General features: G+C 35.7%; 1 protein-coding gene across 1 annotated transcript; it reads right to left on the bottom strand.

Moving 5' to 3' along the window:
- On the bottom strand, positions 1-27,804 carry NCAPG (non-SMC condensin I complex subunit G). The gene is made up of 21 exons (XM_027686605.1): positions 27,617-27,804; positions 26,791-27,000; positions 25,658-25,886; positions 24,250-24,395; positions 23,257-23,341; positions 19,878-20,067; positions 17,509-17,658; positions 15,087-15,227; positions 14,034-14,157; positions 12,619-12,708; positions 12,306-12,485; positions 11,748-11,858; positions 9,768-9,887; positions 8,035-8,271; positions 7,525-7,706; positions 4,652-4,826; positions 4,092-4,253; positions 3,085-3,256; positions 1,570-1,656; positions 1,085-1,160; positions 1-313 (listed from the first exon to the last, which is right to left on the bottom strand). Exons 1-21 carry the CDS (start codon positions 27,725-27,727, stop codon positions 187-189), a joined length of 3,105 nt encoding a protein of 1,034 aa, XP_027542406.1. The 5' UTR covers positions 27,728-27,804; the 3' UTR covers positions 1-186.

Raw genomic sequence — 27,804 nt, 5'->3', positions numbered from 1 at the left:
TTAATACATGAATGAGGGACTTCATATTGGGAAAATAATAAGAAGCATTGTTTAAAAAAAACTAATCTAGAAATCTAAAATTATCAAAGGAGTGAAAAAATTACTAACAAGAAAAAAAAAATCTCATTTTTCAAGTCTGATGTTAACTACCAGCATTGGCAAAGGGCACTTTCTTTCCTTTTGTCTTCAATTCTCCACTTCCTCATTCAAAAGTCTTGAAAGATTCATTCTAGTTTTTTCAAGTGCCAATGTTTTTGCTCGTCTTGGAGGCCTTGAACTTGACACTGGGACTGATTCTGGAACTTCATCACAACTGAAATGCAGAATATTTAAAAGTAAGGCCAAAAAGACTAACCAAACTCAAGAGTTTTTATATTAACAAACTTGGAACATGGTCTTAAAGAGCAAAAAAAGGTCTTACCAATTTTAAACTTTTTATTTTTTGAGAAGAATATATTGTTTTCCAAGTGATATAGCAGTTGCAAAATAAGCATAACTCCCAAAAATTAGGTGAAATCAAAATAAATACACCAAATAGGCAAAAGGGAGTGGACTGACCCTGGTGACCCTGAAGTCCATGGATTACTTGCTTGAGAAAGAGTGAGCACAGCTAAAAATTACAAAGATAATGTTGTTTTAATGCTCATAACCTATGAGATCACAAGAGAAGAAATCCATTGTCTATATTCACTTCTCAGAAGCTTATCAACACGTGGGGAAAAAAGCAACAAAACTGTGGAGGGGGAAAAAGAAATAAAAAAAATTTACTCCTCCACAGAACAGATAAAAAAAGCAGAAAAAGTGATTGGAAGAAGAGCAATAATGTAAACCAAAAATCTAACTTTTGTCAGCTAGAATATATGTTGACTTTACACCCCAAAGGTAAAAGGCTACAAGCTCTCTGACAAAATCTGCCAATGTTTCAAAAGTACCAGTTCAAAGAAATTTTTTTTTCTAAAATATTTATCTGTGTTTTAGGAACAGAGGATATCAAAGGTAAAACTCTGGGAAAGAAAAACATTTGAATTAAATTTCCTTGTGGAAGGGACATCATGGTGTTGATGATGAAGAGTCAAGGACTTACCTTTCATTACCACGTTTTACACTTGTGCCAGCTTTTCTTCTGCTCACAGACCTCCCTTCTGCCGCTTTGCGCTGTCCTAAGTATAAGCAAAAGTCTCTTTTCATATCATGATACCATTTGTTTTCTTAAGCTAGTTTTGTATCTTTCTTCAGTGTTTGATATTGCATTGAAACACAGAAATACGCAGTCAGCACAGACAGAATGTGATCACAACACAAAAGCAACAACAAAAAACCCACAATTTACCACTTCTCCCAGAAACACCTGTTTGTTACTGTCAATGGCTGTGACCAGGTTCTCTGGAAATCCTGTAGTCAGTCTTTCTTTTTTTTTAAATCTGTGTTATTGGGAGAGGCTAACTGCACAAAAATTTCCACAGAACAGACTACTTTAATCTTTTAACAAATAAAACTGTAAAAACTACAACGGAGTAAGTTAGCACGAAATTCTTTTATTAAAAGCAACTAATATTGTAGCCCATGTACCTTTGCCAGTTTTGTTTCTTGTGGATTTTAATTTTGCCGTTTCTTTAACTTCATTAACTGGAGTATGAAGAGCATCTTTGCTATTTTCTGTTAAACAGAATAGCACAAACAGAAGTCATAAATTAAAAGTTGATTATCTTAAGTACCAATATTTTAAATTTTGGCTGTTATATAAAGAAGCCACACAATCTAACCCCACTTTTTCTTTAAACCAGAAACTAGATATTAAGGCATGCACTCCCACTCTTCTGGGAGAAGAGGCCAACCCCCACCTTGCCTTTCAGGGAGCTGTAGAGAGCAATAAGGTCCCCCCCGAGCCTCCTTTTCTCCAGGTTGAACAACCCCAGCTCCCTCGGCCACTCCTCATAGGACTTATGTTCCAGACCCTTTGAAAATTTGAAATCCCACAAATTTGAAGCGGTAAATGCTGCTTAGTTTTTAATGATCCCAAATGTATTGAGGGAGGGGTGGGAGAAGGAAAGGGAACAATGCTTTTCTCCTAGAGTCTGCTTTTAAAAAGTGCTCAAAAATTCTTTTGCGTGACAAATTCACACCAAAAAGGATTATCAGATGTTAGCCAAAAACATTGCAACTATTTGCTCAAAAGCATACTTCCAACTTCTCATCCAAGAAATATTTAAAGACATAAACATAGAAGATAAAAGAAATTAAACTATTTGGCACTTCTGGAAAAAAACAGATTAAAGCCTTTAAATAACCCACTAAAAATATAAAAAATTAAAAGAATGTAAAAGAGCACATGATCTGCTTCAAACAACTGCTTGTCAATACTTTTGCTTTGCTGCTGCAAGCAAACCTAGTAAGTTTCATCCAACTGCTTTTCTGTTGAATAAAATATTCTCCTTTGTGAGCCCCCAGCACACTGTACGCTGCTTTGGCACGTGCAGCTGCGCCCGCTCTGCCAGCAGGGCAGAGTCTTCCAGCTACTTCCACTTCAAGCTCTCAAATAGCAATAGAAGGAAATGTGGCTCCCACAGATGAGTTGGCAGCAAGGACAGACTGGTGTGAAAACTGAAGGTATCAGCTCTATCCTGCTGTAACACAGTATAAGAACCCCACCCAGCACTTCTTTCTTCCTCCAAGTTAGCAACTCTCGTTCTAAAGATGAGTTAGTCAGCATCAGTATTTCGCAGGCACAGGAGTGTGCCAGACATTTAAAACAAAACAAAACATCTTAATACTGTTTTTGTTTAATACAGTATTAATACTTAATACTGGTAAAAAGAAAGAGCTGCAGGGTAGAGCTTAAGAAGCAGAATACAGCACTATTCATGCCAGAGTAACATGACAGAATTTGGTCAAACAGCACTACAAAATGGAAAATACTTCAGTACAAATATTTTAAACTGCGTGCATATTTATTACCAGATATTACCTTTTCCTGTTTTTTCCAAAAAGTAGATTAATTTAATAAAGGAAAACTAAAACTCATTTTCATGACATCCAAACAATTCACTGAATTGTACACCTGCTACTACATCTCTTCTGAATTACCTTCTTCATTGTGAACAGTATTTTCAGGCAATGAGATGTCAGTATCCTGTGTCCTTCCAGAGAGACCTGTTTCCTCAGTTTGTCTAGAGTGGTTTTTGCCTACATTAGGATCCTTGGTCAAGTTCATCTTGATCTTCTCAATAGTTTTTTGACACAGTTTATCTTCCACTTTCTGGAGAAAAGACATTTAACGTTAAATGCTACTTAATTTTACAACTATTTATTTTATCCATTAAACTTACCTACTAATAGGATTATTTAAATTTACTGCACAAAGGACACAATGTGTGACATGAAAATGATCAGTCAAGCTGAAAGTAGAAACACTTTCTATAGCTATCAACACCAGGCCTTGAAATCCCACATTTTTTAATTTTTAATAATTTTTTTAAAGGGAACATGAAAAACATTAAAGCAACTGGACGTGAAGTATAGTTACCTCTGGATGATATACCCATAGTGGATTCAGTATTCTTTTCAACATTTCTATATACCATGGTGTTCATCTGTCATACTCCCAAATTTTATTTTTTTTCATATTAATAAAAGCACCGAAGTAAAAACTCTTGCAACCAATCCCTTCCCACTTCATCTTAAATCAAGCACCCTTTTCATGATCATGGCTAATGATCTTCCAATTACATCATAAGTTTAGGTGTAAAATTTCAGCTCTTAATAATTAACTAGAGAAAAGCCATCCAAACTGCAAAAGACTTAATACTGAATTTTATTTTAACTTAAAACAATTAACTACATCACAAAGATCTCACTGTACTGCAATATATCAAATTGGGCACACTGTTGCACCCTGGTTATACTGTCTACAGTTTATGCAGTGATATCAGCTAATTTTATAAATTACTCAAAAATTAATTTTCAAAGCCTGGTTAAAAGAGAAATTCCAGTCACATCATCATAGTAAACAAAAGGCACATCATTTTTAAGCGTATCAGAATATTAGATTGCTAATGAATAAAAAGGTAAGAACCAGGTTATTTATGTACTACCTCTAGAATCTCATTGAGCAACACCAGAAGATTCTCTGTGGAAGAATTACTGAGTTCCAGTGAACTTAAAGCTTTTGCATAAATACGGACATCTGGTGCAGTTGGGTCCGTCAGGATTTCATTGCAAATTTTCATGGCTAAACTATCATGCACTGTTAACTCCTGTAAAGGAAAGAAATTAGATATCAGACATTTTGTTGGGAACTATTTACAAGAGACAGCAGTGAGAACATTCCGATTTAAGCCATTAATTGTCTTATTTTACAGAGTAAACATCTTCCTAAAATGCAGTACTTTTAGTATGTACACCAAATGATTTTTATAAATACTTTTCCCAGTATAGACAATTAGCCATGGTGCAAGGTCCTAGTAGCACTTTTTAATTGTAAGAGGGAGGGGACACTGGGGGGGAAGGAAGTGGGAGGGAAAATGTCAAGCTATTACCTCATTTAATCCAACTGCTGGTACTGGGAATCTCAGAGGCCCAGTAAGCAAGGGGGAGGGGCAGTTCTTAATCTCTAGAAACAAATACTATTTTCCTACAGTTTAACACACTGTACCTGGTAGTCCTGAGACTTTTTAGACTGAAGTTTCAGTCCACTTGGTCTTGTCAGGTCCACTAACAGCTCAGAAACATTAGTGATATCTACTTCAGACAAAGGTGACGTTGCAGGAGCATTTAACAGTGTTTGCAGAGTTGGAAGATAAGCTTCTTCAAAGCATTCCTGGTTAGACCTGTTTCAGTGGTGTCAAATATTAGTAGCATAACAAGACAAAACTGTTTTCTCTTCCAGGATGAAAGTTCCCCGACCCATTGCAACACATCAGTCAAAGCAAAGTGGGAGCAGCCAACCTTAGTAGCCACAGCCAGCAAGATCAAGATATCAAAACTTGCTTCACAGAACTGATTAAAGTTTTAGCACATGGTATTTCAAGCAAGTTTTAAGTAACACTTCTTGCCTCTGAAGAGTTTGAACATTCATCGTTACTACTGAAAACCTAACTGATATGTCTGATATATACAGACAAATTTGCTCTTAAGGGACAAGAGAATACATTTACATACATACATTTCACTCTTTTTTTTTTTTTTTATTAATCTTGTCTTCTGCTCATTCCTCCTTCCTGCTAGCCTTTTTCTTTGTGGGTACTTTTCATTGTGCAAGAAAGCAAGGAAGCCTGGCAAAAAAAATATGCAGTGGCTAACAAGATTTTTGGAAGAAATACTCATGCTTTTTTCTCATCATTCCTGCTAAGCAAGCCTAAAAAAACCACGTTGCACTCGCCTCTGCAGCAAATTGTCTAAAAGTGTAGTTCCACAAGATTTTTCAAAACAATTTGAAAGACAAGGTGCTGAAAAGTACAGGGTACTAATTGAAGTGAAGCCTTTGCTGTTTCTGATATTTATTAACTTCCTATTTGAAACCAAAATAACTACAGGAGAAAACTAACAAAGTAAATAATGTCAAAATAGCAGATTGTTTGCTGCTGGATTACTGAGCCAAACCAACTGCCCAAAAGACCTTTTGAGCACTACAAAAAAGAACCCAATCAAAAACTCTCCCTTTCACCAGCAGCTTTAAGGCTTTAGCTAAGCATAACTGAAGTAGCATTCAGATTATTTCCTGTAAATTAAAAGTAAAGTAAAAAAAAAAAAAGTCTAGTAACATAAAGGCACCAGGCAGAAGTTTCTCCTCTTAGGCTGCCCGAGAGTTTAATACTGTTTAGAAAACATTCCATGAATAAGAATTGTTCACTGGTTACAGGATCTTGTCCCTGTTCTAGCAAGGCATGACACTGTCCTGATGTGACAGATTATTTTAAAAAGTCAGCATTAACATTTTTTCCTCAGAGTTCAAATATTTAATTTCAAAAATAAGCCTCTCAACTACATCTGGGACCAGATGGAGAAGTTAATGGAGCAGCACCTAGAAAACAAATGGAAATTTAAGGTTTGGTAAGAGATCACTGGCAAAATTAGGTATGAACCTCAGCCAAATCTCATTTATTACCTGAGTTCTCCTTTTCTGAATGGCAACTTTGCAGACAGGTCTCAATTATACACGGTATTTAACAATTATCTTCTAAAAATACAGTATTGGTAACAGAAAACAGTAAATTATTCATCTTAAAATGGACCATTTGTTATCCAGGACACAGATAATGTTTTGAGATAGAAAATAAATGAGATTTCCTAACTAAAGAGATTCCCAATCAATGAGCCAGACTAGGACTTAGGACTATTTTCTCCACTGATTTTTCCTTAAAACATACACCATGTTATTCTTTCAAGAAAAAGATCATCTGTGAGATGCCAGAAGTTGCCTCATTTGCAAATGATTTGGAAATACGCAGAATTACTCAGGTGGACAATCATTAAAACTCATTAAAAAAAAATTACAAAAGAGAAATTCACAGCATCAGAAGATGACATTCACAAGTAAAAGATTATCAATGTTTTAAAGCTTAAATTCATTAATTCACATCAGAGATACTGGAAGCATATGAAATTAGTTTTTCTGTTACTTATTTTCAAAAGAACTTAAGTAGGGAAAACCCCATTTTGGAGGAGACTATATTTATTTTTTTTTTTCTGACAATAGCAAAAATACATTTGTTGCGGTTTTTGCATCTCCAACAACTCCCGTTTGAACTACACTCCTTAATGTAGCAATGTATTAGCCACAAAAATTTAATTCAATTTGGCTGGAAAAATAGATAAGGTAACACATAATAGAAGTAAATTAACCATAAAAACAACCAGATAAATACTCAGATCGTTCTAACTCGCTCAAACCACTGCCAGCAAATGTTAAACAATTTAACAAAATTTAACAAAAAGTTAAACAATTTTTTCATTCAGCAGTTGAAAGGAGATGAGAGTTGCTGTTTACATAAGCTCTCTACCTCCTTTGTCCACTACCAAAATAAACAGGAGATTTTGAATCTGCTGTGAATTTAAATTGGAGTATTCTTTGGTTCAAAAACAAAACCAAACCCCAAGCCACAGCCCACCAGCCTGCTGCTTTGATATCTGCTGGGCACTGATTATTTTTTTTTGAAGCATTCCTGCTAGCTACTTTTTAGTGACACATCAAAGCCTACCTGTAGTGCTCAACAGCATAAATAAGTAAAGCACATCTTTTTAAATTAATATTTTATTCAGTATCTTGGAGAACAGTTTCAATTATAGGCTTAGGAAAGAAAAAAAAAAGTGGAAGGCCACAGGGGTAAAAGGGAATTAATGGAAAGTCGTCAGAATAGTCACAGGTTGAGATTATGTACTTTCAAAAGCAATAGACATAGGAGGCTGAATTAAACCTTTAGGTCTAACTTGCATTTCTGCAATTTCTACTTGTGCAAGACCAAAAAAGGTTCCTAAAACTGCTAGATGGATGTATATTGTCACATAACAAATTACAAAGACCATTACCTGTTTGCATACGCAAATAAAGGGAAGAATACTCCTAGACAGTGTCGAAGCCGAGTATCCTCTTCAGTCACGGGGTTGTACCACAACAAAACAAGGCGAGAAAGGAGCTTGGCACTGATCAGCCTCCCAGAGAACATCAGTTTGGCAATGCCTTCTGCAGCTTCTGTCCTAAGCTCTGTAAACTGAAGGAAGAACTCATCACAAACACAACGCACCAACCACAGTGTTTTGCACTAATACTTTCTAGTAATAGTCTACATCCTATCTTTTCCATCAATTCTCTACATTCATATATTTGCACGTGCACAGAATTCAAAGCCAGCTCAAGAGTATCATTAGTCTGTATCAGTGAAAAACTTTTAGTCATTTTCTAGGACAACTATTTTAACATAAGACCATTAATTTCAGTTACACATCACATAGTATTCACATACAACCTAATGGGATGGTAAGCCATCTGCAATAATAACTTTAAAACAAAACTAAGGCAAATTTTATAGTATTCCTTACCTCACTGTCTAAGAAACCAGAAAGTAGCTTCAGAAGGCTGTGAACAGTGGCAGCGTCTTCTTCATCCTCTATTGTTTTGCTTTCATCCTCGCCATTTTCAGTTCTAATGTGTGCACTTTCACTTCGAGAGTCATTGTCTCTTCTGCTTTTAAAAGGCTCAATTCCAAACAGCATTAGTTGATCAAAGATTGCCTTTAAAGCACTGAGCTTTATCTTTATATTATCTATTTGTAAAACCTAGGTTTAATAAGGAAAATACACATATCATCTTCCAGTAGATCACCAATGTTAAAATTCAGCATAAGACTTTTTGCTCTAAGACAACTATTAATTTGGGAAACTTTCTATTGTATTTGAGACAACTTTCGGATTTTAGGAAGGTGTGATACAAGTTTAAACCTGGATTTATAATACAGTCTGGGAAATAGTTTATCACGTTATCTATGCAATTTGCATTACATAAAATCAATTGAATTTCCCTCACAGAGTGACCGTGCATGTGTGAGATGTAATTTTACTGTTCAACTCGTAAAGAGACACTGGACAAACAAAGTCTGTTTGCCTGTAGTAGTCCAGAGTGTTAGGCACTACAGAAACATAGCTTAAAAAAAGTACAGCTTAATTAAAATCAACAGTATTTAAAAAGACAGCAGGAAGCAAGATAACAAAAAAGTTGCATAGGTTACTATATGTATTAGAGTTCAAATGAGCATTCAAGTAAAACCATACATCATGGGTTGGTTAACCTAGAGATTCTAATCCTGTTTACCCCCACACCCTGCTTCATATAGCAGCCTACAGAAAGATTGGGGGGTTTAGTACCTACAGAAATAAGACTCAAGTCTAAAATCTAAGTTACTAAAACAACTGTAATCCTTCCTAAACAAACTTGTTTTCTAATGAGACATACTCAAAAGCAAATTAAAAACAATAATATACGCTAACTTTTTAGGAACCCAAAGTTCTCCTACTATGGTGCCTGACAGCTCTACCATCTTTTCTGAGCCCAGCATCTCAGCTCAGCATCTGCTAACATTTCTCAAGTGTCTACATGAACACACCTTTAATAAAGCACAATGGCCACCTACACGACTCTCAAAGCCAGAGTCAAAAAAGTTAACAAGTGTCATCTTTGATACAATTAGCTCATCATCAGAACGTACCACAAGGGTGGGAGATGCAGGTATTATGGCATCCAACATGTTCTATATCCATAGATGTTTGGCCATGCTATTGTTTCTTGGATTTAATATTGCTTTATCCTCTACTTAACAACTCTTCCTTAATCCGTTAAAAAAAAATAGTAATTCGGAAATTATATCAGACACCCAAGATCACAGGTGTGTAACAGAAATGTGAAGACAATCACAGTCCCATTTTTAGTTTGGTTTCCCAAGGAAGGCTTAAAGAATACTATAGCTTCTCTTTTCTATATCAAATAACAAATACATGACTGATTACAACCAGATTTGGAAAAGAAAGTGAGACCTTTCAGATAAGGAATTCCAAGAAACTTTCAAGACAACAGATGACCTTACAAAGGAAAGGTATGCTACTACCAAGATAAAATATAAGCTTGAATATTATTAGACATCAGAAAAACCTAAATGAAACCACACTCTCCAGAAAATCAGGAACCACTGGTTCTCAAAGACCATTAGTTCATATGTTATGGATATAAGACTAGTTTTATTTACTAAGTTACAAATACTGTTTCCGATCAGACATTTTACCTGTAACAGCAGTGGAAGATGGTTTTGGGCAAATTCTTTGTTCTGAAGGGTACAGCAACCCAAACACAGAACTGCCATATTTCTCACAGCTGGATGAACATTAGTTATGCCAGGAAGTATCTGGAAAGAAAAATATTACACTTTATGGTTGAAGTATATCAACTGAAAATAAAAAACTGACTAATAAAATGTGTTTACCCTGGAAATAAAAATAATTTAGTTTGATACAGGTTTGGAAAGTGGCAACTACCAAATACTCTGTTTATCTAGATATAAACAGAAGCAGATTGGGTATGCTGTTTGAAATCAGCAATAAAATAATGGCAAAAGTCACATGAGTGTTTTCCTTTATGGGTGTTTTTAATAAATATTTGTTTTCAAACAAAATGGAGTTGATCGCTCTGAGATAAAAAGACAACACACAACAACAACAAACCTACATATTTCTTTATAAAAGACATTAGCATTCTTGCAGAGAAACAGTACCCAAGTTATCAAATACAGATGCCACTTCGATGTACTTGGAATAGTTTTGAGAAGACAATTGTAAAACTCTACACAATAAAAAAGCCTGACTAGATACAGTGGGAACACCACATTGGCATCTTTTTATATTTTTGTGTTTAGTAAAACACAAATAAGTATCCCAAATCATTTAATATATGAAAATCCAGCAGGAACATCAATACAAAAGCAGGATCTTGGACAAGGAAAAGTGGAATAAACAACAAATGTGACAATTAAAGAAAGACCAAGTAAAAAAACTAAATAGATACGTCCCAAGAATTCTTGTCAAGGTCCCAAGAATTTGCAGCTGAGATAGGAATAACGGAATCATTCCATAATATTTATTTCTCTTGAACTTGCTCAGTCTTCCTTGAAATTTGTACAAGTGTTCACCATCCCACAACAAGGAATTCCACAGATCACACATTAGGTGACGAAGCAACTCATTTCATTTGTTTTGAGCTTGCTAATGAATAGGTTTATGGGGTGATCAACCAATCCTTACTCACTTTCTCCAATGTCTTACAACTTCTGCCCTCTCTCAAGCCCTACCCTTAAGTCCTCTCCAGGTTACAAAGCAGTAACCTCTTTAAACATTCTTCATTGGAAGCCATTCCATACTTTTCCTTGTTGATCTTGACTAATTCCATTACAAACTTCAAATATAAACTTTCTAAATAGATAAGAATTGCACAGAGTATTCCCATGTGGGTACATCATTCATACAATGGTGTATTACTTTTTTTCTATTTTTTTGTTTGCACTCTCAGTAACAGTTAAAAGGCTGTGATATTTAGAAATGTTAGTCTTCAAATCCATAGTCTTCATAATGGAAACTAGGAAGTATATCTTGTAGACTACAAGAGGCCAATAATGCCACTGCTTTATTTTTCAATACAAAAATCTTTTGCTTTTCAAAGGTGCTAAGAAAACAGTGGGGTGAGGGGGGAATCTTTTCTTGTACATGGAAGAAAAGAAAGAAAGGTCTATATGAGTTCCAGTCTTTCTGAGATAAAAAAGCTTTTGACTAGAAACAAACTAAAAGCCAAAACAACAACAACAAAAAAACCGTCAAAACATTAGAAGTTCTCTATTAGAGCTCTCATAACTTCAGCTGATAGAAAATCCAAGTAATTAGAGGCAGTAAGCAGACATCTAAGCACTCTGCTAGGCACAGTATACCTCAGCCCTGTCCAGCATTGTCATACACATTAGTCAAATATTTATTATATTCTTATTGTATTTTAGTATCTCTCTGCCGCAACCAGTTCTGGCATAGGAGCTCAGAACAGCATTATCTGCACTCACCTCCAAGACACTGGATTCTCAAAAGGCTTAAAAGCACCAAGCACAGCACTACAGATACAGCAAAGTGATTGTGAAATCTCACAAACCATCCTGCCAGCATCCAAAGGCCAGCTACAATGTATCCATTTTCATTATAATGTAAACAGTATTTTTATTCCTACATACCAAAGATTGAATGATTTCATTTATGGTTGGACCGATTCCTTTAGAAAGGGACATGACCTTCAGAAGCTCATAACACATCATCAGACACTTCAACAGTGTTTCAGGATCACTCTGCAAGTGGGTCAGGGAAAAGAGAAACATTATCAATACAAATGGTGGGTGTAATAAGAAGAATGCGGCTATTAATCATAATTTGTCCCTACCTAAATAAACATGTCCACTACACATTTGTTGTGCAAGAATATTAATCATCATCTGATGATGAAAATAGATCCTTTTTCATGTTTTCAGCTAGTCAAGAGTAAAAGCAGTAAGAACATGACCCTTTTAGAATGCTTTAGTTATTTAAGGACAAAAGAACAGTTTAACTGCAATTAATTTTTTTGCTAGGGCATACCATCAGCTTCTATACTCGCAGAAAGAGAATACTAATACCATAAATGTTTGTTTTCAATATTAAAAATGTAGATGAGATAAGGCCAAGCTACACTTTCATTTAAAACTAAGAATAAATGTTAAAACATAACCAGCACTTAGGAATACAGGAAGGGAAGAGACCTTCTCCACATGCATTTCTTTAATTTCAAATTGCTCTCCTGCTTTTATCAGATCATTTTTTGTGTGTTCCAACTCAGTTATTTGCTCTTTTAATACTGATGCTCTATTAAAATCCTGCAGAGTAATGCATTCTTCCAAAGCTTGCTTTGCTTCAAAAAGCTTCACTTTTATTTCAGCCAACTGAAATACAAAGTAAAAAGAAAATTAATATAATAACCTTTGTGGTATTAGCCAACAACACTCTATTGACACTACTATATAAAACTCTAGATGCATAAGCTTAAAAGAATACTTTTTTTATTAATTAGCTTACCTTAAGCTCCCTCCTTCTTATTTCATCAGCACCAACAGGCTGCTCGACTGCAACAATTGGCTCACGAACTTCTGATATAATTTCTGCAATCTGTTGGTACAGTGTATTAATGCCATTAATTTCAGCTCAGATGTCATATACCAAGCATCTAACTTTTCCAAATTTAATACACTATCCTTCTGAAAAAGTATTGCACATCTGTGCAGCTTCTCTTAACAGCTCATATTCCCTGCAAATAAACCCTCAATTTGACAATACATAGTGTGACCATAAGTCTGGTGTTTTCTTCCAATCAGCTGGGAAAGCAAAGAATGAGAAGACCACATTATCCATTAAGTCCAGCTGTTTCTACACCAACAGTTCCCTGGCACTACATTTCTCCTCTAGATATGAACACAAGCTTTAAAAAGAATTGCTGGTAACAAGAGTAAGGCTTTTCATCAGCCAAAATAGAACACCATCATTTAAAGGTCTATAAACCACCACTTGAAGTCGAAGAAGGAACATGAGCTATTTAATTTCAAGCCAAATACGCACACAGAAGTAGAAGCAGAACTAGGCTGAGAGTTTTTCAGTGGGTTGGGGGCTTCCTTTAAAGTCAGTCCCATTATGTAAATACAAAATGAGATGAAACATGATGAAAACTAAAGACTGAATGAGACAGAATAGTCTTAATTTATCTTGTATCAGATCACCTCAGTTTAACCTTCTCTCAAGCTGCACTAAATCAATGGAATGTATCAAATCAGTGTATTTCACAAGGATATCAGAAATGCACACATTTACCGTTACAATTGCATCATAATGCTACAATTACCATAGTTCTTCCATCACAACCATGGAACAGACCTATATCCAGATTTACCCACTGGGCTGAGGTTTTTCCAGAAATGATCTCTGTCCTCAAGTCCCAGGTTCATTTAAAATATTTGAGTAAAATCAAGGGTCCACTTTTCCAGGGTCAAGTTTAAATAATTGCACTATATTTAAAGAGACGACTATATAAAATACTTTTGTTATATGGGTTTTAGTATCTATCTGAGCTACCAGGAGGGAAGAGAAATATGAAACCAGAAAATGCAAATTATCCTCACTTTGAACGTTTTAGTCAAAACACTTTGGATCTAAATACGATAAAGTATTATGGAACAGGTTGTTGAAGTGTAACACTTTCCTAGTTTGAGCATTACATTTACAACACCAGTCAAATTTCCAAAGATAAAGATCTCTGACAACCACAAAATGTAGGTATGCTAAAAAAAAAAAAAAAAAACAACAAGAGGGAGGGAGACATAAATGCTTTTCCAAGCTAAAATATTTGACCTCCCAATACTTCTGTTACAATGCTTCACAAAAGCTGTTTGATATATGGGAAGACAGAGTCTAGAACACTATAAGCTTTTAGAACTACTTACGATTTGAATCCTTGTGTCATCATCCTTAACGATACTGAGCAATCTTTCAACAAGCAGAGGTATAAGTGCTGCTGAAGTTGCAGGTAGAATGAGAATCTTTTGTAAAATAACTAACAGATGCTTTCTGCATTAGAGAAAAAAAAGCACAAACAATGTTTGCTTATTCAAGAAAATGGAAGACATGAGTTAAGCTTACCAACTTCAAGCTAGTCTGATGAAAACTTTATAATATGTTATGAAATTTCTCCATGGCTATATCAGCTGCTAAATATATTTTGTTGCTTAGCAATGTTTGTCTTTTCCTGATTTTACCCAATTTTTCTTGATTAGAAAATGTTGGATTTTTACTGTTCAAAAAAACAGCAGAAAACAGTCAGAATCAATACTGTAGAATGCTTTCATGGAAATTATCTGTCTGAAAACTCAAAAAAAATTACAAGTTTAACTATCCTGCCAGTCTGGCACACATATATGCATTCCACTGAGAGTTTGGAATTATTGCTGTGTTTATACTATCATAACTGCAATTTTTCACAAAATGCCTGTGATGGTATGAATTTCCAAATTTATTCACTCTTCTTACTTCACAGCAAAAGGCTGTTCAATTATAGAAATGACTCGGTTAACACAGTCCAATTTAGCGTGGCATCTAAGACCCTTTAGGCCTTAGCAGAATATAACTTAAAAACATATGAAACAAACATACTTGCTACAAGTCATCTGTTGCAAAGTAATCCATTTTTATGCTTTATTTTTTTATATACTATGCTCCAAATAAACAGTCTTGTAACTTCATAATCTCACGAACACTTTATGAAAACAACTGAATTTGTTCTCCACAAACAATGTCGAATCTGCATTAAAACTTACTTTTCCATAAAAGTAAGCAGACACTTTTTGACTAATTCCATTAGAGAGACTGTGCTTTTTTTCCAGCTAGCATTAGAACTGTATTTTGTCTGACTGATCAGGTTCATTTCCCAGAGGTTCTATGCCTGTACACAGGCATGAGTGTCATAAGCTTAATAACACAGATTCAATATTTAAGTTTACCTTCCTCCCTCTTCCATGGTATCCATGCAGCCAATGATAAGAATCAGTTGCTGGCCTATAAATTCTTTTGTCATCAGGTTTTCAAAACAATTAAAGTCTTCTTTTTGTTCTTCAGTAAGAACTGGCATATTTTCAAGATAACTGAATCCAAACAGAATAGATATACTTACATTCAGAATCACTGTTGGACAGTAAAAAATTAAAAAAAAAAACCACCCCAAACAAATCAAAACCAAATACCCAAAACCACTCCTCTCCCTCCCAAAAAAATCCCACCACTTTCTTGTCCTGTATAAACAAGTGGTTACACTAGTTACAAACCTTAAAACTCAATGTTTGTGTTCTTTTTCTAGATTACTATTTTCAGAAAGCTATTTATACCAAATAATTTACAGTTTAAAAATAAAGCACTTCATTAAAAAGAAATTCCTTTTGTCAATGTTAAACAGTAAAAAACATAAAATGACAAGTTATGCTTCTAAGTGTGATTTCAGTTCTGTACAAATGCATAAAGCCAGCATCTTGGGAATAAATGTATAGATGTAGCATTTTTTTTATTATTTTTCTGTGTATTTAAATATTATGTATTTTTTACAAGTTCAGAAGTGTTATATTGCCTGCAAGACCAAATACAAGAAAATCATGAAAGCGTACATGATCAAATATGTCATCCCAGAAGAACAATCTGTTATCTTATGCACTCAGCCTTATAGCATGGAAGTGTAACCAGTTTGTTCCATTTCTTTATTTTTCTAGAATCATTGTTCTCTTATCAAAATTCTATCTGAGTTACGCACGGTCAGAAAATCGGGAGTGAAACGTATAATGTAGAAAATTCAGTAATGAATAGAATGTAATAAAATCTAATTTAAGTATTGATATGAGCTGAGAAAAAGATGCTTTTTTCTACCCTAGCTTTACAGATACTTTTCAGCAGCAGTTCATTATTCTTAACAAATTTTAAAAATTTCTTCAGAGTTAGGACATCTGAAATGAAAGTGTTTCTGATCACTTAACAGTAACGTCACCTGCACCAGATCACACTGAAATACCTAAAAGCAGCTTGCAATACTGCATTTTTTTTATAAGTACCAGTGACTTGTATTTTCTTGCTCCTTCTGATACTCACAGTGCACTGCACAACTGGACACCAGAGGACTGCAGAATTGCAAATCTTACCTGAAACAACTAGTAGCAAAGCTCAACAATGAATAGTTTTTCAGTTGATACCACAAACAAGTTCTAGCAAACCTAATTAACCTTACTCAGCCTCACCCTAAAGAGGAAGGTAACTGAAGGCATTTTAAGTAAGATCAGATGGAAAGAGAACAAATGTTCTCTCTTGAAGAACAAATTTTTTGGAGAACGAATATTTTACAGACTGTTAAATTAATTATGAATGAATTTACACCCACCAGACTGGACACACATTTCAAAATTAAGCAAGCACAGATGCTTCATTTATTAAATATTTATGAAACATGTTAACGCATTCCCCATTGAAAAGTAGTAATGATTTCTGTAAGTACCACTAGTGTACTACACCCAGTGAAGTGAGAAAAGAATATGCATATTTTTAATTGCAAACACCTATCAATACAATGCATTTTTCAGCAGATACGATTTTTAATCATTTCAGGAAGCTTCACTCTACGTTTCACAAGTACAATACCTCAGTTAAGATTTCTCAGCATTCTCCATGCTCACAAATGTGAATTCTGTTCAAAATTTATGTTAAGACTATAGAATCTCACCAAGAAAAAAAAAATACAATCCTTCACTTTGAGGAAAAGACTGACTTCACAAAACATTCATTTCCCCACACACACACTCCTCAATGAAATAAATGTTCTGTAACTGGTTCATTTAGCAGCTCTGTCACTGCCTTCAAACATAAGTTTTTGGGAAGCATTCCTGCCCGAGCAGGCAAAAAAGAAGGGAGCTTTCAATTACAAAACTACTTCTCCTGGAGACAGCAGCCAAATTTTACTTTATTTTCACAAATTACAATGAAAAAAGTATCAGTTTCTGCAGCCTCTAAAAATCTTTCTGCAAATACACAGTGACCTTGATAATAACACGTACACAAAGGATAGCTGCATATTTCAGAACAATGATTTTATTATCTTAAATTACACAATTATGTTCTATTGATCTAACAGTCCCATCTTGCTGATAATTCAGGAGAAAGGGCATTCCAAACATTGGTTTTAGGCTATAAATTTGATGTTTACAGGTTTTGTTTAAAAGAAGTAAATCCTCTCAAAAGTCTTTTTAAAAAAGGGAAGAAAAATTAAAATCACTGTTCAAGCATGAATTTGGGTTTGGAGGACACCTGAACAGTTTGAATAAAAGAAATATTCTTTGCTTAAAAAAAAAATCAATTTTAGTGGCAAGCAATTTATTTTTAAATGCAACATACCTTAATAAATAATCTGCGTATATAGCTGGTTCTGGCAACATCTCCTCTAGTAAATCTTCACCTTCTTTACCTTTTGATTTTAGATTTTCACAAAGACATCTCCAATGTAACACATTCTCAGCTGTTAAGTCTTCCAGTGGAATCAGTTTTCTAAACAAAAATCAACAAACAAATACAAAGAGATAAATAAAATAGGGTCAAGGACAACAAATGTCCAGAAATATTAGAAAATTAGAAATAAAGATTACTTCCTAAGATGAAAATAAAATCCTGTCAAAGGTATTTCCCACAGAATTACTTATAGATTGACAAAAAACTTCCTCTCTTAAGTGAGGACACAGAGCTCCCCAAACCTCTTAGTACATTGCCCTTCTCAGTATTTTAACTCAAGACTATTCATATCAGTTTGCATAAACATTCTGCTCAACCCTTCAGATCTCCTAGAGCAACCACCCAGTACTTTAACTCTAGGAAACATTTTTATCACTGTACAAGTCTGGAAAACTGAACACCATTTATCTGCAGAAATGCAACAACTGCATTAAAATATTTTTCAGCTTCTGTTTATGAATTGCGTCTTCCATTCTTAACACAAGACCTTCACACAATATTTGAGTAGCAAACATAGTATGTCAAACGCAAAAAGTAATACAAGTGCTTCTCAGCATATCTCTAAGCTCATCCTCCATTTACTAGGCACAGGACCCCTGCTCCTCTTTAGATTCAAGTCTTTTCCATGCCAAGAATGGCAATTAGTCTTCATTTTCAGAAGCAGAGCATTAAGTTGTGCACCAATTCTACCTCAAAACAGAAAGTACAGTATCACTGCAGTGGTACTTTTCACTCTCTTGAATCCCATTTTACTGGCAAACTATCAACAAAAATTTTGGTTTTGTTTTAGGTCCCTCACATACAAACAAACCCGTGCAACATGTAGATGAAAACTGATCATTTGATGGCTTCTCATTAACCTGAGAGGTCTTTATTTAACACACAGAAATCACAGAACTTCAAAAATCTAACCATTTATCATACTGATACTGCATCACTCAAGCTATTGTCAGGAACATCACACAAGAACAACCCTAATATTTTCCATAAATTAAATAACCTCATTATGAGCTGAATAATTTAACTTCTCAAATTGTCAATAGTCTAACAGACCTACAACTTAAAATTCTCAGACAGCCCAGTTTTTCAGAATGGAAGCCTCATTTTGTGCAGGATCAAAGTCAGCCCGAGAAGCCCATAACTATATGTAAGTTCTCCTTTTAACCTCTTAAGACATTGGCACATTTCCAGAGGCTGCAAGAAAGTTATTTCATCATTATTGATCCTTTTAAAGGCAAACAGGCCCACATCTATAGCTTTGGAGTGCAATGCATATAGCATCTACTGATTTCAAAACATCTGTCATGCCACTACTAGAATGCAAGACACTTCATACAATCATATTATGCATTTAATCCCAAAGCACAAAGATTTTGTTATCACTTTTTAATCAGTGACAATTTCTCATTTAATTTTATCATCTCACACATCATGTGCCACATTTCTTCTCACACCTTTTTGCCCCCCTTAGCAATTTCCTACACCTTAAATTTCTAGTTTTCTTCCCCTCTTCATTTTTGCTTTATGGATCTTAATATTCATCACACTATCTTCTTCAAGGCTTAGGAACTCAGTATTCTACCAAAGATTAACACAGGAAAAGAAGACTAAGCAAATTCTGTCAAGCTCTTAAAACAAGTAAAATACCTCCAAAACAAGACTGACACACAAGTCCAGTAATTCCATTCTGATTGATTCGCCAAACAGGTCATGGAAAGTGAACCAGTCCCAAACTGTGCTGCCTCTTAGCTCAGCAAAAAGCATAGCGGGAAGTCAAAGAGTAGGAAATGTGGGAGAAAGACTAGAAGCATTACTGAGACGGAGAAAGGAAAAAAAGGAGCTTTTCAGTATCCCATGCTAAATGAAGAGAGGAAATCAGAGTTGTAGGTGTAAACTGGAGCACTTAAAACAAATTAGACTCTAAGCTGTTACTGATATAAAAGCTTTTTTAACTGATTAATTTACTGCCTACTTTTAGAATTTAAGAGTGTGACTTTTGGGGTATTCTGGAAATGAGAAGTCAAATATATTTTTCTCTTTTTTTTTTCTTCTTGCTTATCTGGGCACAGCTAAGTTGGTGAACACAGCTGGTGTTTACAGATCTTTTTTTAAAAGAAAAAAAGCATATCCAAAACACTTGAGCATACAAACAGAGCTTACACCACAGAATCAGTCTTTATCACAGGCAGTAGTTACTCTGCTCCTCATTAAGATATAATCTTTTATATTGTTATGCCAAATATTCATCTTTTGGATACCTGCTGTCAAGGTATTTACAGTCCTGAACAACATCATGAAGTGGAGATAATGAAAACAGAGCATTTAGTACTGGGATGGCCACTTCTGGGCAGTTTTCTACATCCAGCCGATGAAGCAATTCTAAAACATCCCCTTCAGTGACTCGTAACCAGACTTGAAGTAGCTTCTTCATTACCTCCTTAACAGCATCTAATAATACAGGAATTTAAATGGTTTAAAACAAAGACCAAAAAATATCAAGTTTTCAACATATTTTCACAAAACAATTTTCTGTAGAAGTCCTTTTGCAAAGAAGTTATTATACAGTTGAATGTAACATTACCTTAAAAAAACCAAAACAAAACAAAAACAAGAGGTTAACAAGAACTACCTACAGCACAATACATTTTTAAGGCAATATAATTTTCCCTCTCACAGGGAACTAAAAAAACCTCTCAAAAAAACTTGTACACCTAAAGACAGCACCTCAACTCAGAAAACCTACAAATCACAAACACTTGTAGAACAAGGAAATATTCACAGAATCAGAACTATCAAATGGGTCAGGTTGGAAGAGACCACATTGGGTCATCTGGTCCAATCTCCCTGTACAAGCAGAGTCATCCCAGAGCACATTGCACAGGATTGCATCCAGATGGTTCTTGAATATCTCCAGTGAGGGAGACTCCACAACCTCTCTGGGCAGTCTGTTCCAGTGCACGGTCACCTGCACAGAAAAGAAGTTCTTCCTCATATTCAGGTGGAACTTCCTGTGCATCAGTTTCTGCCCATTGCCTCTTGTCCTATTGTTTGGCACCACTGAGAAGAGCCTGGCTCTACCCTCTTGACATCCTCCCTTCAGATACTTATAGACTCTGCTCTCAGTTTTCTTGAGGCTGAATAGGCCCAGCTCTCTCAGCCTGTCCTTGTAGGAGAGATACTCCAGTCCCAAATATTCTAAGTAAGCATTGTTATAAATTTGCTCTATTTCAGGAATTGGCCGCTTTTGGAGTCAGGATACTACAACTGAATTGACACAGAATTCTTGCGCTAATTCAATTATGCAATTGGATTATGAAATTTACATAATAACACTTCAACTCCCTCCTCCCCACTGCCACAAGGAACAAACAGTTCCTGGATCAATGAAGTACTACTTAATCAAGGCAAAAAGTATTTATGGGAACATCCAGAATACACACCATTACTACATTCACAGAGACTTAAGCAGGGAAGTTGAAAGGCTAATAGTCTGGTAGAAGTAAAAACATAACTCAGGAACAATACAACTATGTTCTAAGGATCTTTTAGAAAACAATAGCCAATATAAGGGAAACAAAGTCCACATACACTGACAAGATTCATCTTTCCCTTATATGTAACTTATGATAATAAATACAGCACTTAAATATAGTCAAGAGTTCAAAAAGAGCTGCAAAAAGGCCTTGAAAGAGCTAAATTAAGATCCTAAGAAGGAGAAACTGCTCCAAGAAAAAGTGAAAAGCATAAACTAGTAGAACACAGTAGAACGAGAGTGGAGAATTGCCAGCTGAATGCGCCCTGAAAAGTAGAACTAAGCAGAATCTGGAGTATGTATTCCAGATCATAATTATAAGCCCCCGTTCTGAAGTCAATATGGAAAGACATTCAAAATTTCAATATAGAAACTTTGAATGAGCAGGTTCCTCACTTCTTAGCTTGGGAGTTACTCAGATAAGCAAATTCAATAAAGATACACATAATCAAAGCTATAGGATGTGCCATATCTGTAATAAAGAATAGCCACTCTGGAGCATAAACCCATTTTACCCAGCAAAGAGCACATGATATCCATTACACCAGTCAAACTACATACCCTGGCAGATGTTTTTCCCTGTGATTCTAGGTGTCAACAAAAAGAGCAAGTTCTCAATAGCTGGGATGCAGAATCATCCTAAGGAAGAGACTGACACTAACACAGAAAGTATCTCTCCTGGATCATAAAAGGCAGCACTTTTTTAAGGTTGAACACCTCAATGTCACTGAAAAACAGGCCATGCAGAAAGGCTGTACTTTCTCTTTTAAGGGAATAAAACAAATCCTTGTTCCTGACACATGAAGGATCACAGGAAAAATTAGTGCAGGTAGCTTCCTCCCCACTTTGGAAAGATTACTAAAACAGGAGCACATTCACCCTAAGAAAAAGAAGTATTTGTCAAGACCAAGCATTACTGAGTGAGGTGGCAACCAGCAACTAGTTAGGCCAAACAACAAACTAATATACTGATAAGAAATAGTAAGTCATAACTTGGTTTTTGAGGGTTAGACTTGAAAAACAGAACAGGACAAACTTCATAAGACTACTAAAGAACAATTTAGAGTAGGTGGGCAAAGTGCTAACTCAAACATACAGAATGAGAGCTTCTTCTTAAGTGTAGGTCTACACAGCATAAGAAAGCACTCAGCTGATTCTCTCCCTTTCCCATCAAGAACCTACTAACATGTTCTCCAAGTAGCCAACAAAAAAATAAGGTAGATCAACAAAAACACATGCATGCATAACATACCTTGAAGAGCTCTAGTTACTAATAAACATATTCTTGTTTTCTAAGTGAATATCCACATAGATCATAATTCTTACCATTCCCAAGCAGCACATCACTCAGCAAGTAACTTTCTCAGAGTAAAATTCAACAGGGCTTAGTACAGACTTCTCAAAAAAAGTATATGGATTACACATCAGCATTTAGCAAAACTGGCAGCTTTACTGTGAAGTTCATCTATATAATTGCTCCTTCTATGTAGGCAGGCCAAAATTGTCTAGCTCAGATGCATATGACCTTTGATCTTTTGGCAACAATACCACACCCAATTATAGGTACATTCTGAACGATACAATACAAAAGACGTTAAAAGGAATGAAGCTGCATCGTGATGAAATGCATAAGGGTCAATCGAAGATTCATTAAAAGAAAATTCAAGCTAGTTAAAGGAAAAACCAACCAGCTGAGCTTTCTCTCTGAAAGCAAACAGGAAACATATTGATTTAAATTCGTTAATGTATTAGTTACAAAAATATCTATAATTAAAAGCTTTCAAATACACCAAATTAATTACATTTTTCTAATTCTGTGTTTAATTACATTGTTTTTTAATTTTAATAGCACTTTGCCCTATTTTAAAGCTCAGTGGCTATCAGGTTTTTTAAAAGTGCAATCCTTTTCTGGTTTGTCCACTATAAGGGGACCAGAAAATCAAAGCAGCAAGCAGATTTCATGTGCTTAAACATTTCCTGGTATCTCACTACTCCCTTTGAGCTCCTATTATTGCCATCACAGTTTCCACATAAATTGCCCAAAAACATTAGAAAGTATTCTCTCAAACATTTGTATCAAGATGTTGAAAAAGATGATCTCTTACCAGATCTGTCATTAAGTCCTTGTTGCAACAATTTTACTCTCTGTGCTATTGACAGAGCTCTCATGTGAACTTTTTCTGCCAAAACCTTAAAAAGAATTAAGACACGAAAATACATTTCTACGAATGATAACAACTGAATCCATTAACTACATGTTGTTTTATATTCTCACTTATCCATTCACAGAAATCCTAAGTCAATAAAAGTCTGTAATACCTATACCATCAGCACTGTAACAATACATTAACAAGCAGACCCTTGTGCATGGAAGAAAATGTAAAATAAAATAAAGTTAACACACAGCTTAGAAGCTTGTCAGCTCTGTTTGAATGCAACAACTGCATATGAAAACTATCCTCTCTCTTTAAAGCACCAAGTGCAATAAATACCTGCAATAAATTACTGAAGTATGTACTTTTCTTAAATCCTAATAAGACAGATTCAGTTAAAAAACATAATTTAACCTAAATTAAGAAAGAGCAGAAGATTGTTCTGCGTGAAAAAGTTGAACATTTTGTTTCAAGATCTTGCCTAAGATGCCTGCACAAGAAACAGACAAGTTAGCACACCTTCTTGCCCTTACTCTACATACTTCTCAAAATTGGAATAGCAAAAATATGTAATTTTTTACTACTGCTGTGACCTTATCTTTACTTAATATCTATTATGTAATAACAGAGAAGAAAATTTGTTTCATAAACATCACAAAAAGCATAGATAGAAAACAACAGATTGCATACATAATTTATACTTTTACTGTTTGATCCTCGAGAGACGAGTTCTATCACAAAAGTAATTTCTATCAAGCAAGTTCTGCAGTCAAGTTCAGGGGTTTTAACTAGAAAACTTGTATTAGATCACTGTCCCTCCAAATTTTTGTAAATGAAAATAAGTTATCTAACTGTTCTTAGTGTTTAAACAGTGAAATACAAAAAAAGGCTTTAAATCTTATATTAAGTCAGCCCTTGAAATAAATGTTAAGTGATCCAATTTACCTCATATGCCAGCTTCCTGACAGCTTCCTTTACATCCATAGTGCGGCCTACAATTACTGGCAAAGTCCTTGCTGAGGGAGCAATACACGACAGCACCGCACGTCTCACTTCTGAGTTTGAATCATTTTCAAGCAATGCGGTGTAAACTGAAAACAAAATAGTAATAATAATGTTTTCCTAAGAGTTTGAAACATTATAGGAAAACAGAAAATACTAACAAAACAAAAAATCAGCAGCTGTTATTAAAATCCCTCTCCTGCCCCTGCAGAGCTGATAATTTAGGAAACAGTTCAGGGTCACAACCTCAAGATTTCAGGGCAATTACATGCTGAGCTATGATCTCAAAAGAAATAATGTTTACAATCGTAAGTAGGAACCTCAGTTAATAACGCCAAAAATTGCTACTCTAGATCCCATTCATAAATAACCGTTTTGTCATTTACTGGGGAAAAAAATTTTCCAAATGTTAGCCCTTTAAGATCTCTACTGATTAGCTGTATATCCTCATTACCTTTGAGGTAGATGCTCAAATTTTCCTATAAATGGAAAACTGCAACCTCCATTAAGCCTACCAAAACTCATAGAGTAAATCCCCCTTGCACCTTTTTTTTACTATATTCTTGACCCTTCCTCAAAATTAAAAGTATAAAATTAATTTACTCAGAGTATATATGAATTCATCTTCTTGCTCTGTGAGACAATGACTGACTATGAAATTTAGGTACTCCTAAATAAGCAACCTATAAATAAACACTTAGAAAATAAAATTTCAAAGAAGGTACCTTAAGAACAGAAAGCCCCATCTAACTATATCGTCACAAAAGACAGTGTGTAAAGTTTATTGGGGGCACAATTTACATAACAGCTGTGCTGGTACAAACCTACACTCTGTCTGCCTGGAGGCAACAGAAGTAGAAGCTTAGTCAAGAATCACACCATATACAAAGAAACCCACACATAGCATCAAGACACCTGTGCTGCAGAGGTGCTGATCTCTTATAGAAAGTATCATAATTCAAGGTAATAATAGTTTTTCTTTACCATCCCTACTGTTTCTTAGAGTTTCCTTACTAATTCAGTTCAATTAATAGTACCAAAGGGTCCTTAGAGGACTGAACACATTATTATCACTATCCTACTTCTACATTTAGTTCACAGAGCAGCCCAAGCCCAATATGATTGTCTAGAAAATGTCTCCTTCAAGCAGTTCTGTCTTTTCCCCTTGAATGTATGCAACTCTTGCATGTACAACCTCCTTTGGCAAAGAGTTCCAGTTTATGAATTATCACAAGAATACTCTCTAATATTCATTTACTTGATGCTTTAAAAAAAGAAGCTTAAAAATGCTTTAAAGTAATGTAAATAAACAAATGTTCTTAGAGAAAAGAAAAAGACCATTACTACTTACTATTAACAACAGGACAGTCTTCATCCTTAGGATCTTGAAGTCTCGCCAGGGCCAAGACAGCTTGAATTCTCACATTTGAAAATTTATCTTTAAGTCTAATCAGCATAGCTTCATTAATTTTATCAAATAGGTCATCATCAATCTGGGCATTTTCTGGCATATTTCCCAAAATCTTACTAACAAGCTGACATGTTCGAAATCTAACTGCGTGGCTGTTCGCATCATGAGACTTAGGAAAAGAAAAAAAAAGTATTCTTATAATCACTCTTTCTCACTTCCAACGTGAAGCTCTTAATACACACATGTATGTAGCTAATATTTTAATAGAGTAAATGAAATATGGACTTCTATGTTTCAAAAGCTTTTCCTATTCGTATTTAATAAGATTAAAGTCACAGAACTGGAAAAAAATTATGGCACATCGCCTGTATCAGTGGCTCTTTAGAAAATCACAAAGGAACCAGTATGTTTACCATTCCACGAAACCTGTAGTGTATTAGCCAACTTACTGCTTTGCCTCCATAAACATTACAAGGAAAAAAGACATTTGCAATGGTAACTAGTGAACTTGGCCCGATCAGTAATCTTTCCATGACAAAACATTAGTTTAAGAAAACGTAATTTTCTTAATTACATTTCTATTTCCCACATTTCTTAATTTTTGTATTTCTGTGTTCATGCTATTGGAACCATTGATTTTTCTATGTAACACTTCCAGTAAGCAGAAAGGAATTAATACATGTCAGCCTACTTGCATGGAAGATCTTTTAAGATTTTTTTGTTATCAAAGAAACAGTATAAATTCGTTTCCACACCACCTCCCCAATTTCATGCTTATAAATGCACCTATAGTAAAGCCTACAGTGACACATCTGACAGCCAAATAAGAGAACAGTTCACATTTGCTCAAAAGCCTAACTTTTGAAATCCAGTTGTTGGGTTATTGTGTAGGATGTGGTGGATTTTTTAGGGTTGGGGGAGCGGAGGTGGTGTTACTCATATAGCACTATCTTTGCCTTGCTTTCACTTTCTAAGTTCTAGTTTGTAAGTATCATCTCGAGCACCAGCAAATTTTCCCTACTGCAGAAAGTTTGTTTGCTACGTCAAAGATTTAATAATAACCATTACTGTACCTCAAGCAGAAATTTAAACACATAATTCAGAAGTAAATTATCTTCTTCTCCCTCCTCACTATCATCTTCTTTCTCAGTCTGATAGAATGAAGTAACAAATTTAGCCACAAAATTGATCACTTGCTCCACTGCTGGTTCCCTTCTGTAGATTATCATAGCATACTTGAGGAAATGAATGAATTTTTCATGAAAGTCTTCTTTATCGTCCACCTGGGGGAAAAAAAAAATCAAACCACAACAAAAGATAACTACCCACTTCATCTTTCAAAAGCTGTATCACAGAAAAATAAAATAAATGTGCATATAACTGACAGCTTTCACTTAAATTTTTAAAGGGTTGCAGCCAGCAGTTAGGGCACACCCGCTGCCGTGCACCCCTCACTGATGATTTTTCTTTAAGTGCACAGCAGGCACGTCCCGACCACTGGGCTCCACCCTGGAGCTTACATTTACCTGCAGACAGGTTTCGGGATGGCAATCGACACCCCCATCTAGTACCACCCACATCTCGGGGGTCACATCCGCATCTCGAGGATCCAAACACCATCAATTCCTGCCGCAGGCAATTGTCACAGCCGCGTTCGCGGGAGGCAAATGCGTAGAATAATTGAGCGGCTTGGTTTGGGTGGGGTTTTTTTGTGAGGATTGGGGGGAGGGGGGTGGGAGGTTATTCCGTTTTTTTTAAGTGGCGGGGCTCTCCTTAGGCACACGGGCTTCAGTTTCAGGGGAGCACTGCGGAGGAGGCCCCCACCCCGAGGGAGCAGCGGAGCAGCCGCGGAGCGCCCCCAGCTCCCCCCGGCTCGGGGCCGCCCCAGGGCAGCCGTACCTGAGTATAGGTGCCCTTCAGAGCCACCACGAGCTTCGCGTGGTTCTGGTGAGGCTTCTGGGCCAGCTGGAAGGCCTCCCGGACCTGCAGCGACTTCTTTCTCACGCCCATGGCCGGGTGGAGGCTCCGGGCGGAGGCCCCAGGACCGGCCCCTCACACACAACGGCCGCAGCGCCCGCGCGCGCGGG

Source organism: Neopelma chrysocephalum, unplaced genomic scaffold, assembly GCF_003984885.1.
Source record: "Neopelma chrysocephalum unplaced genomic scaffold, ASM398488v2 Primary Assembly neopelma1_71, whole genome shotgun sequence".
In the NCBI taxonomy this organism is placed as follows: domain Eukaryota; kingdom Metazoa; phylum Chordata; class Aves; order Passeriformes; family Pipridae; genus Neopelma; species Neopelma chrysocephalum.
This window is presented reverse-complemented; position numbering and strand designations above follow the sequence as displayed.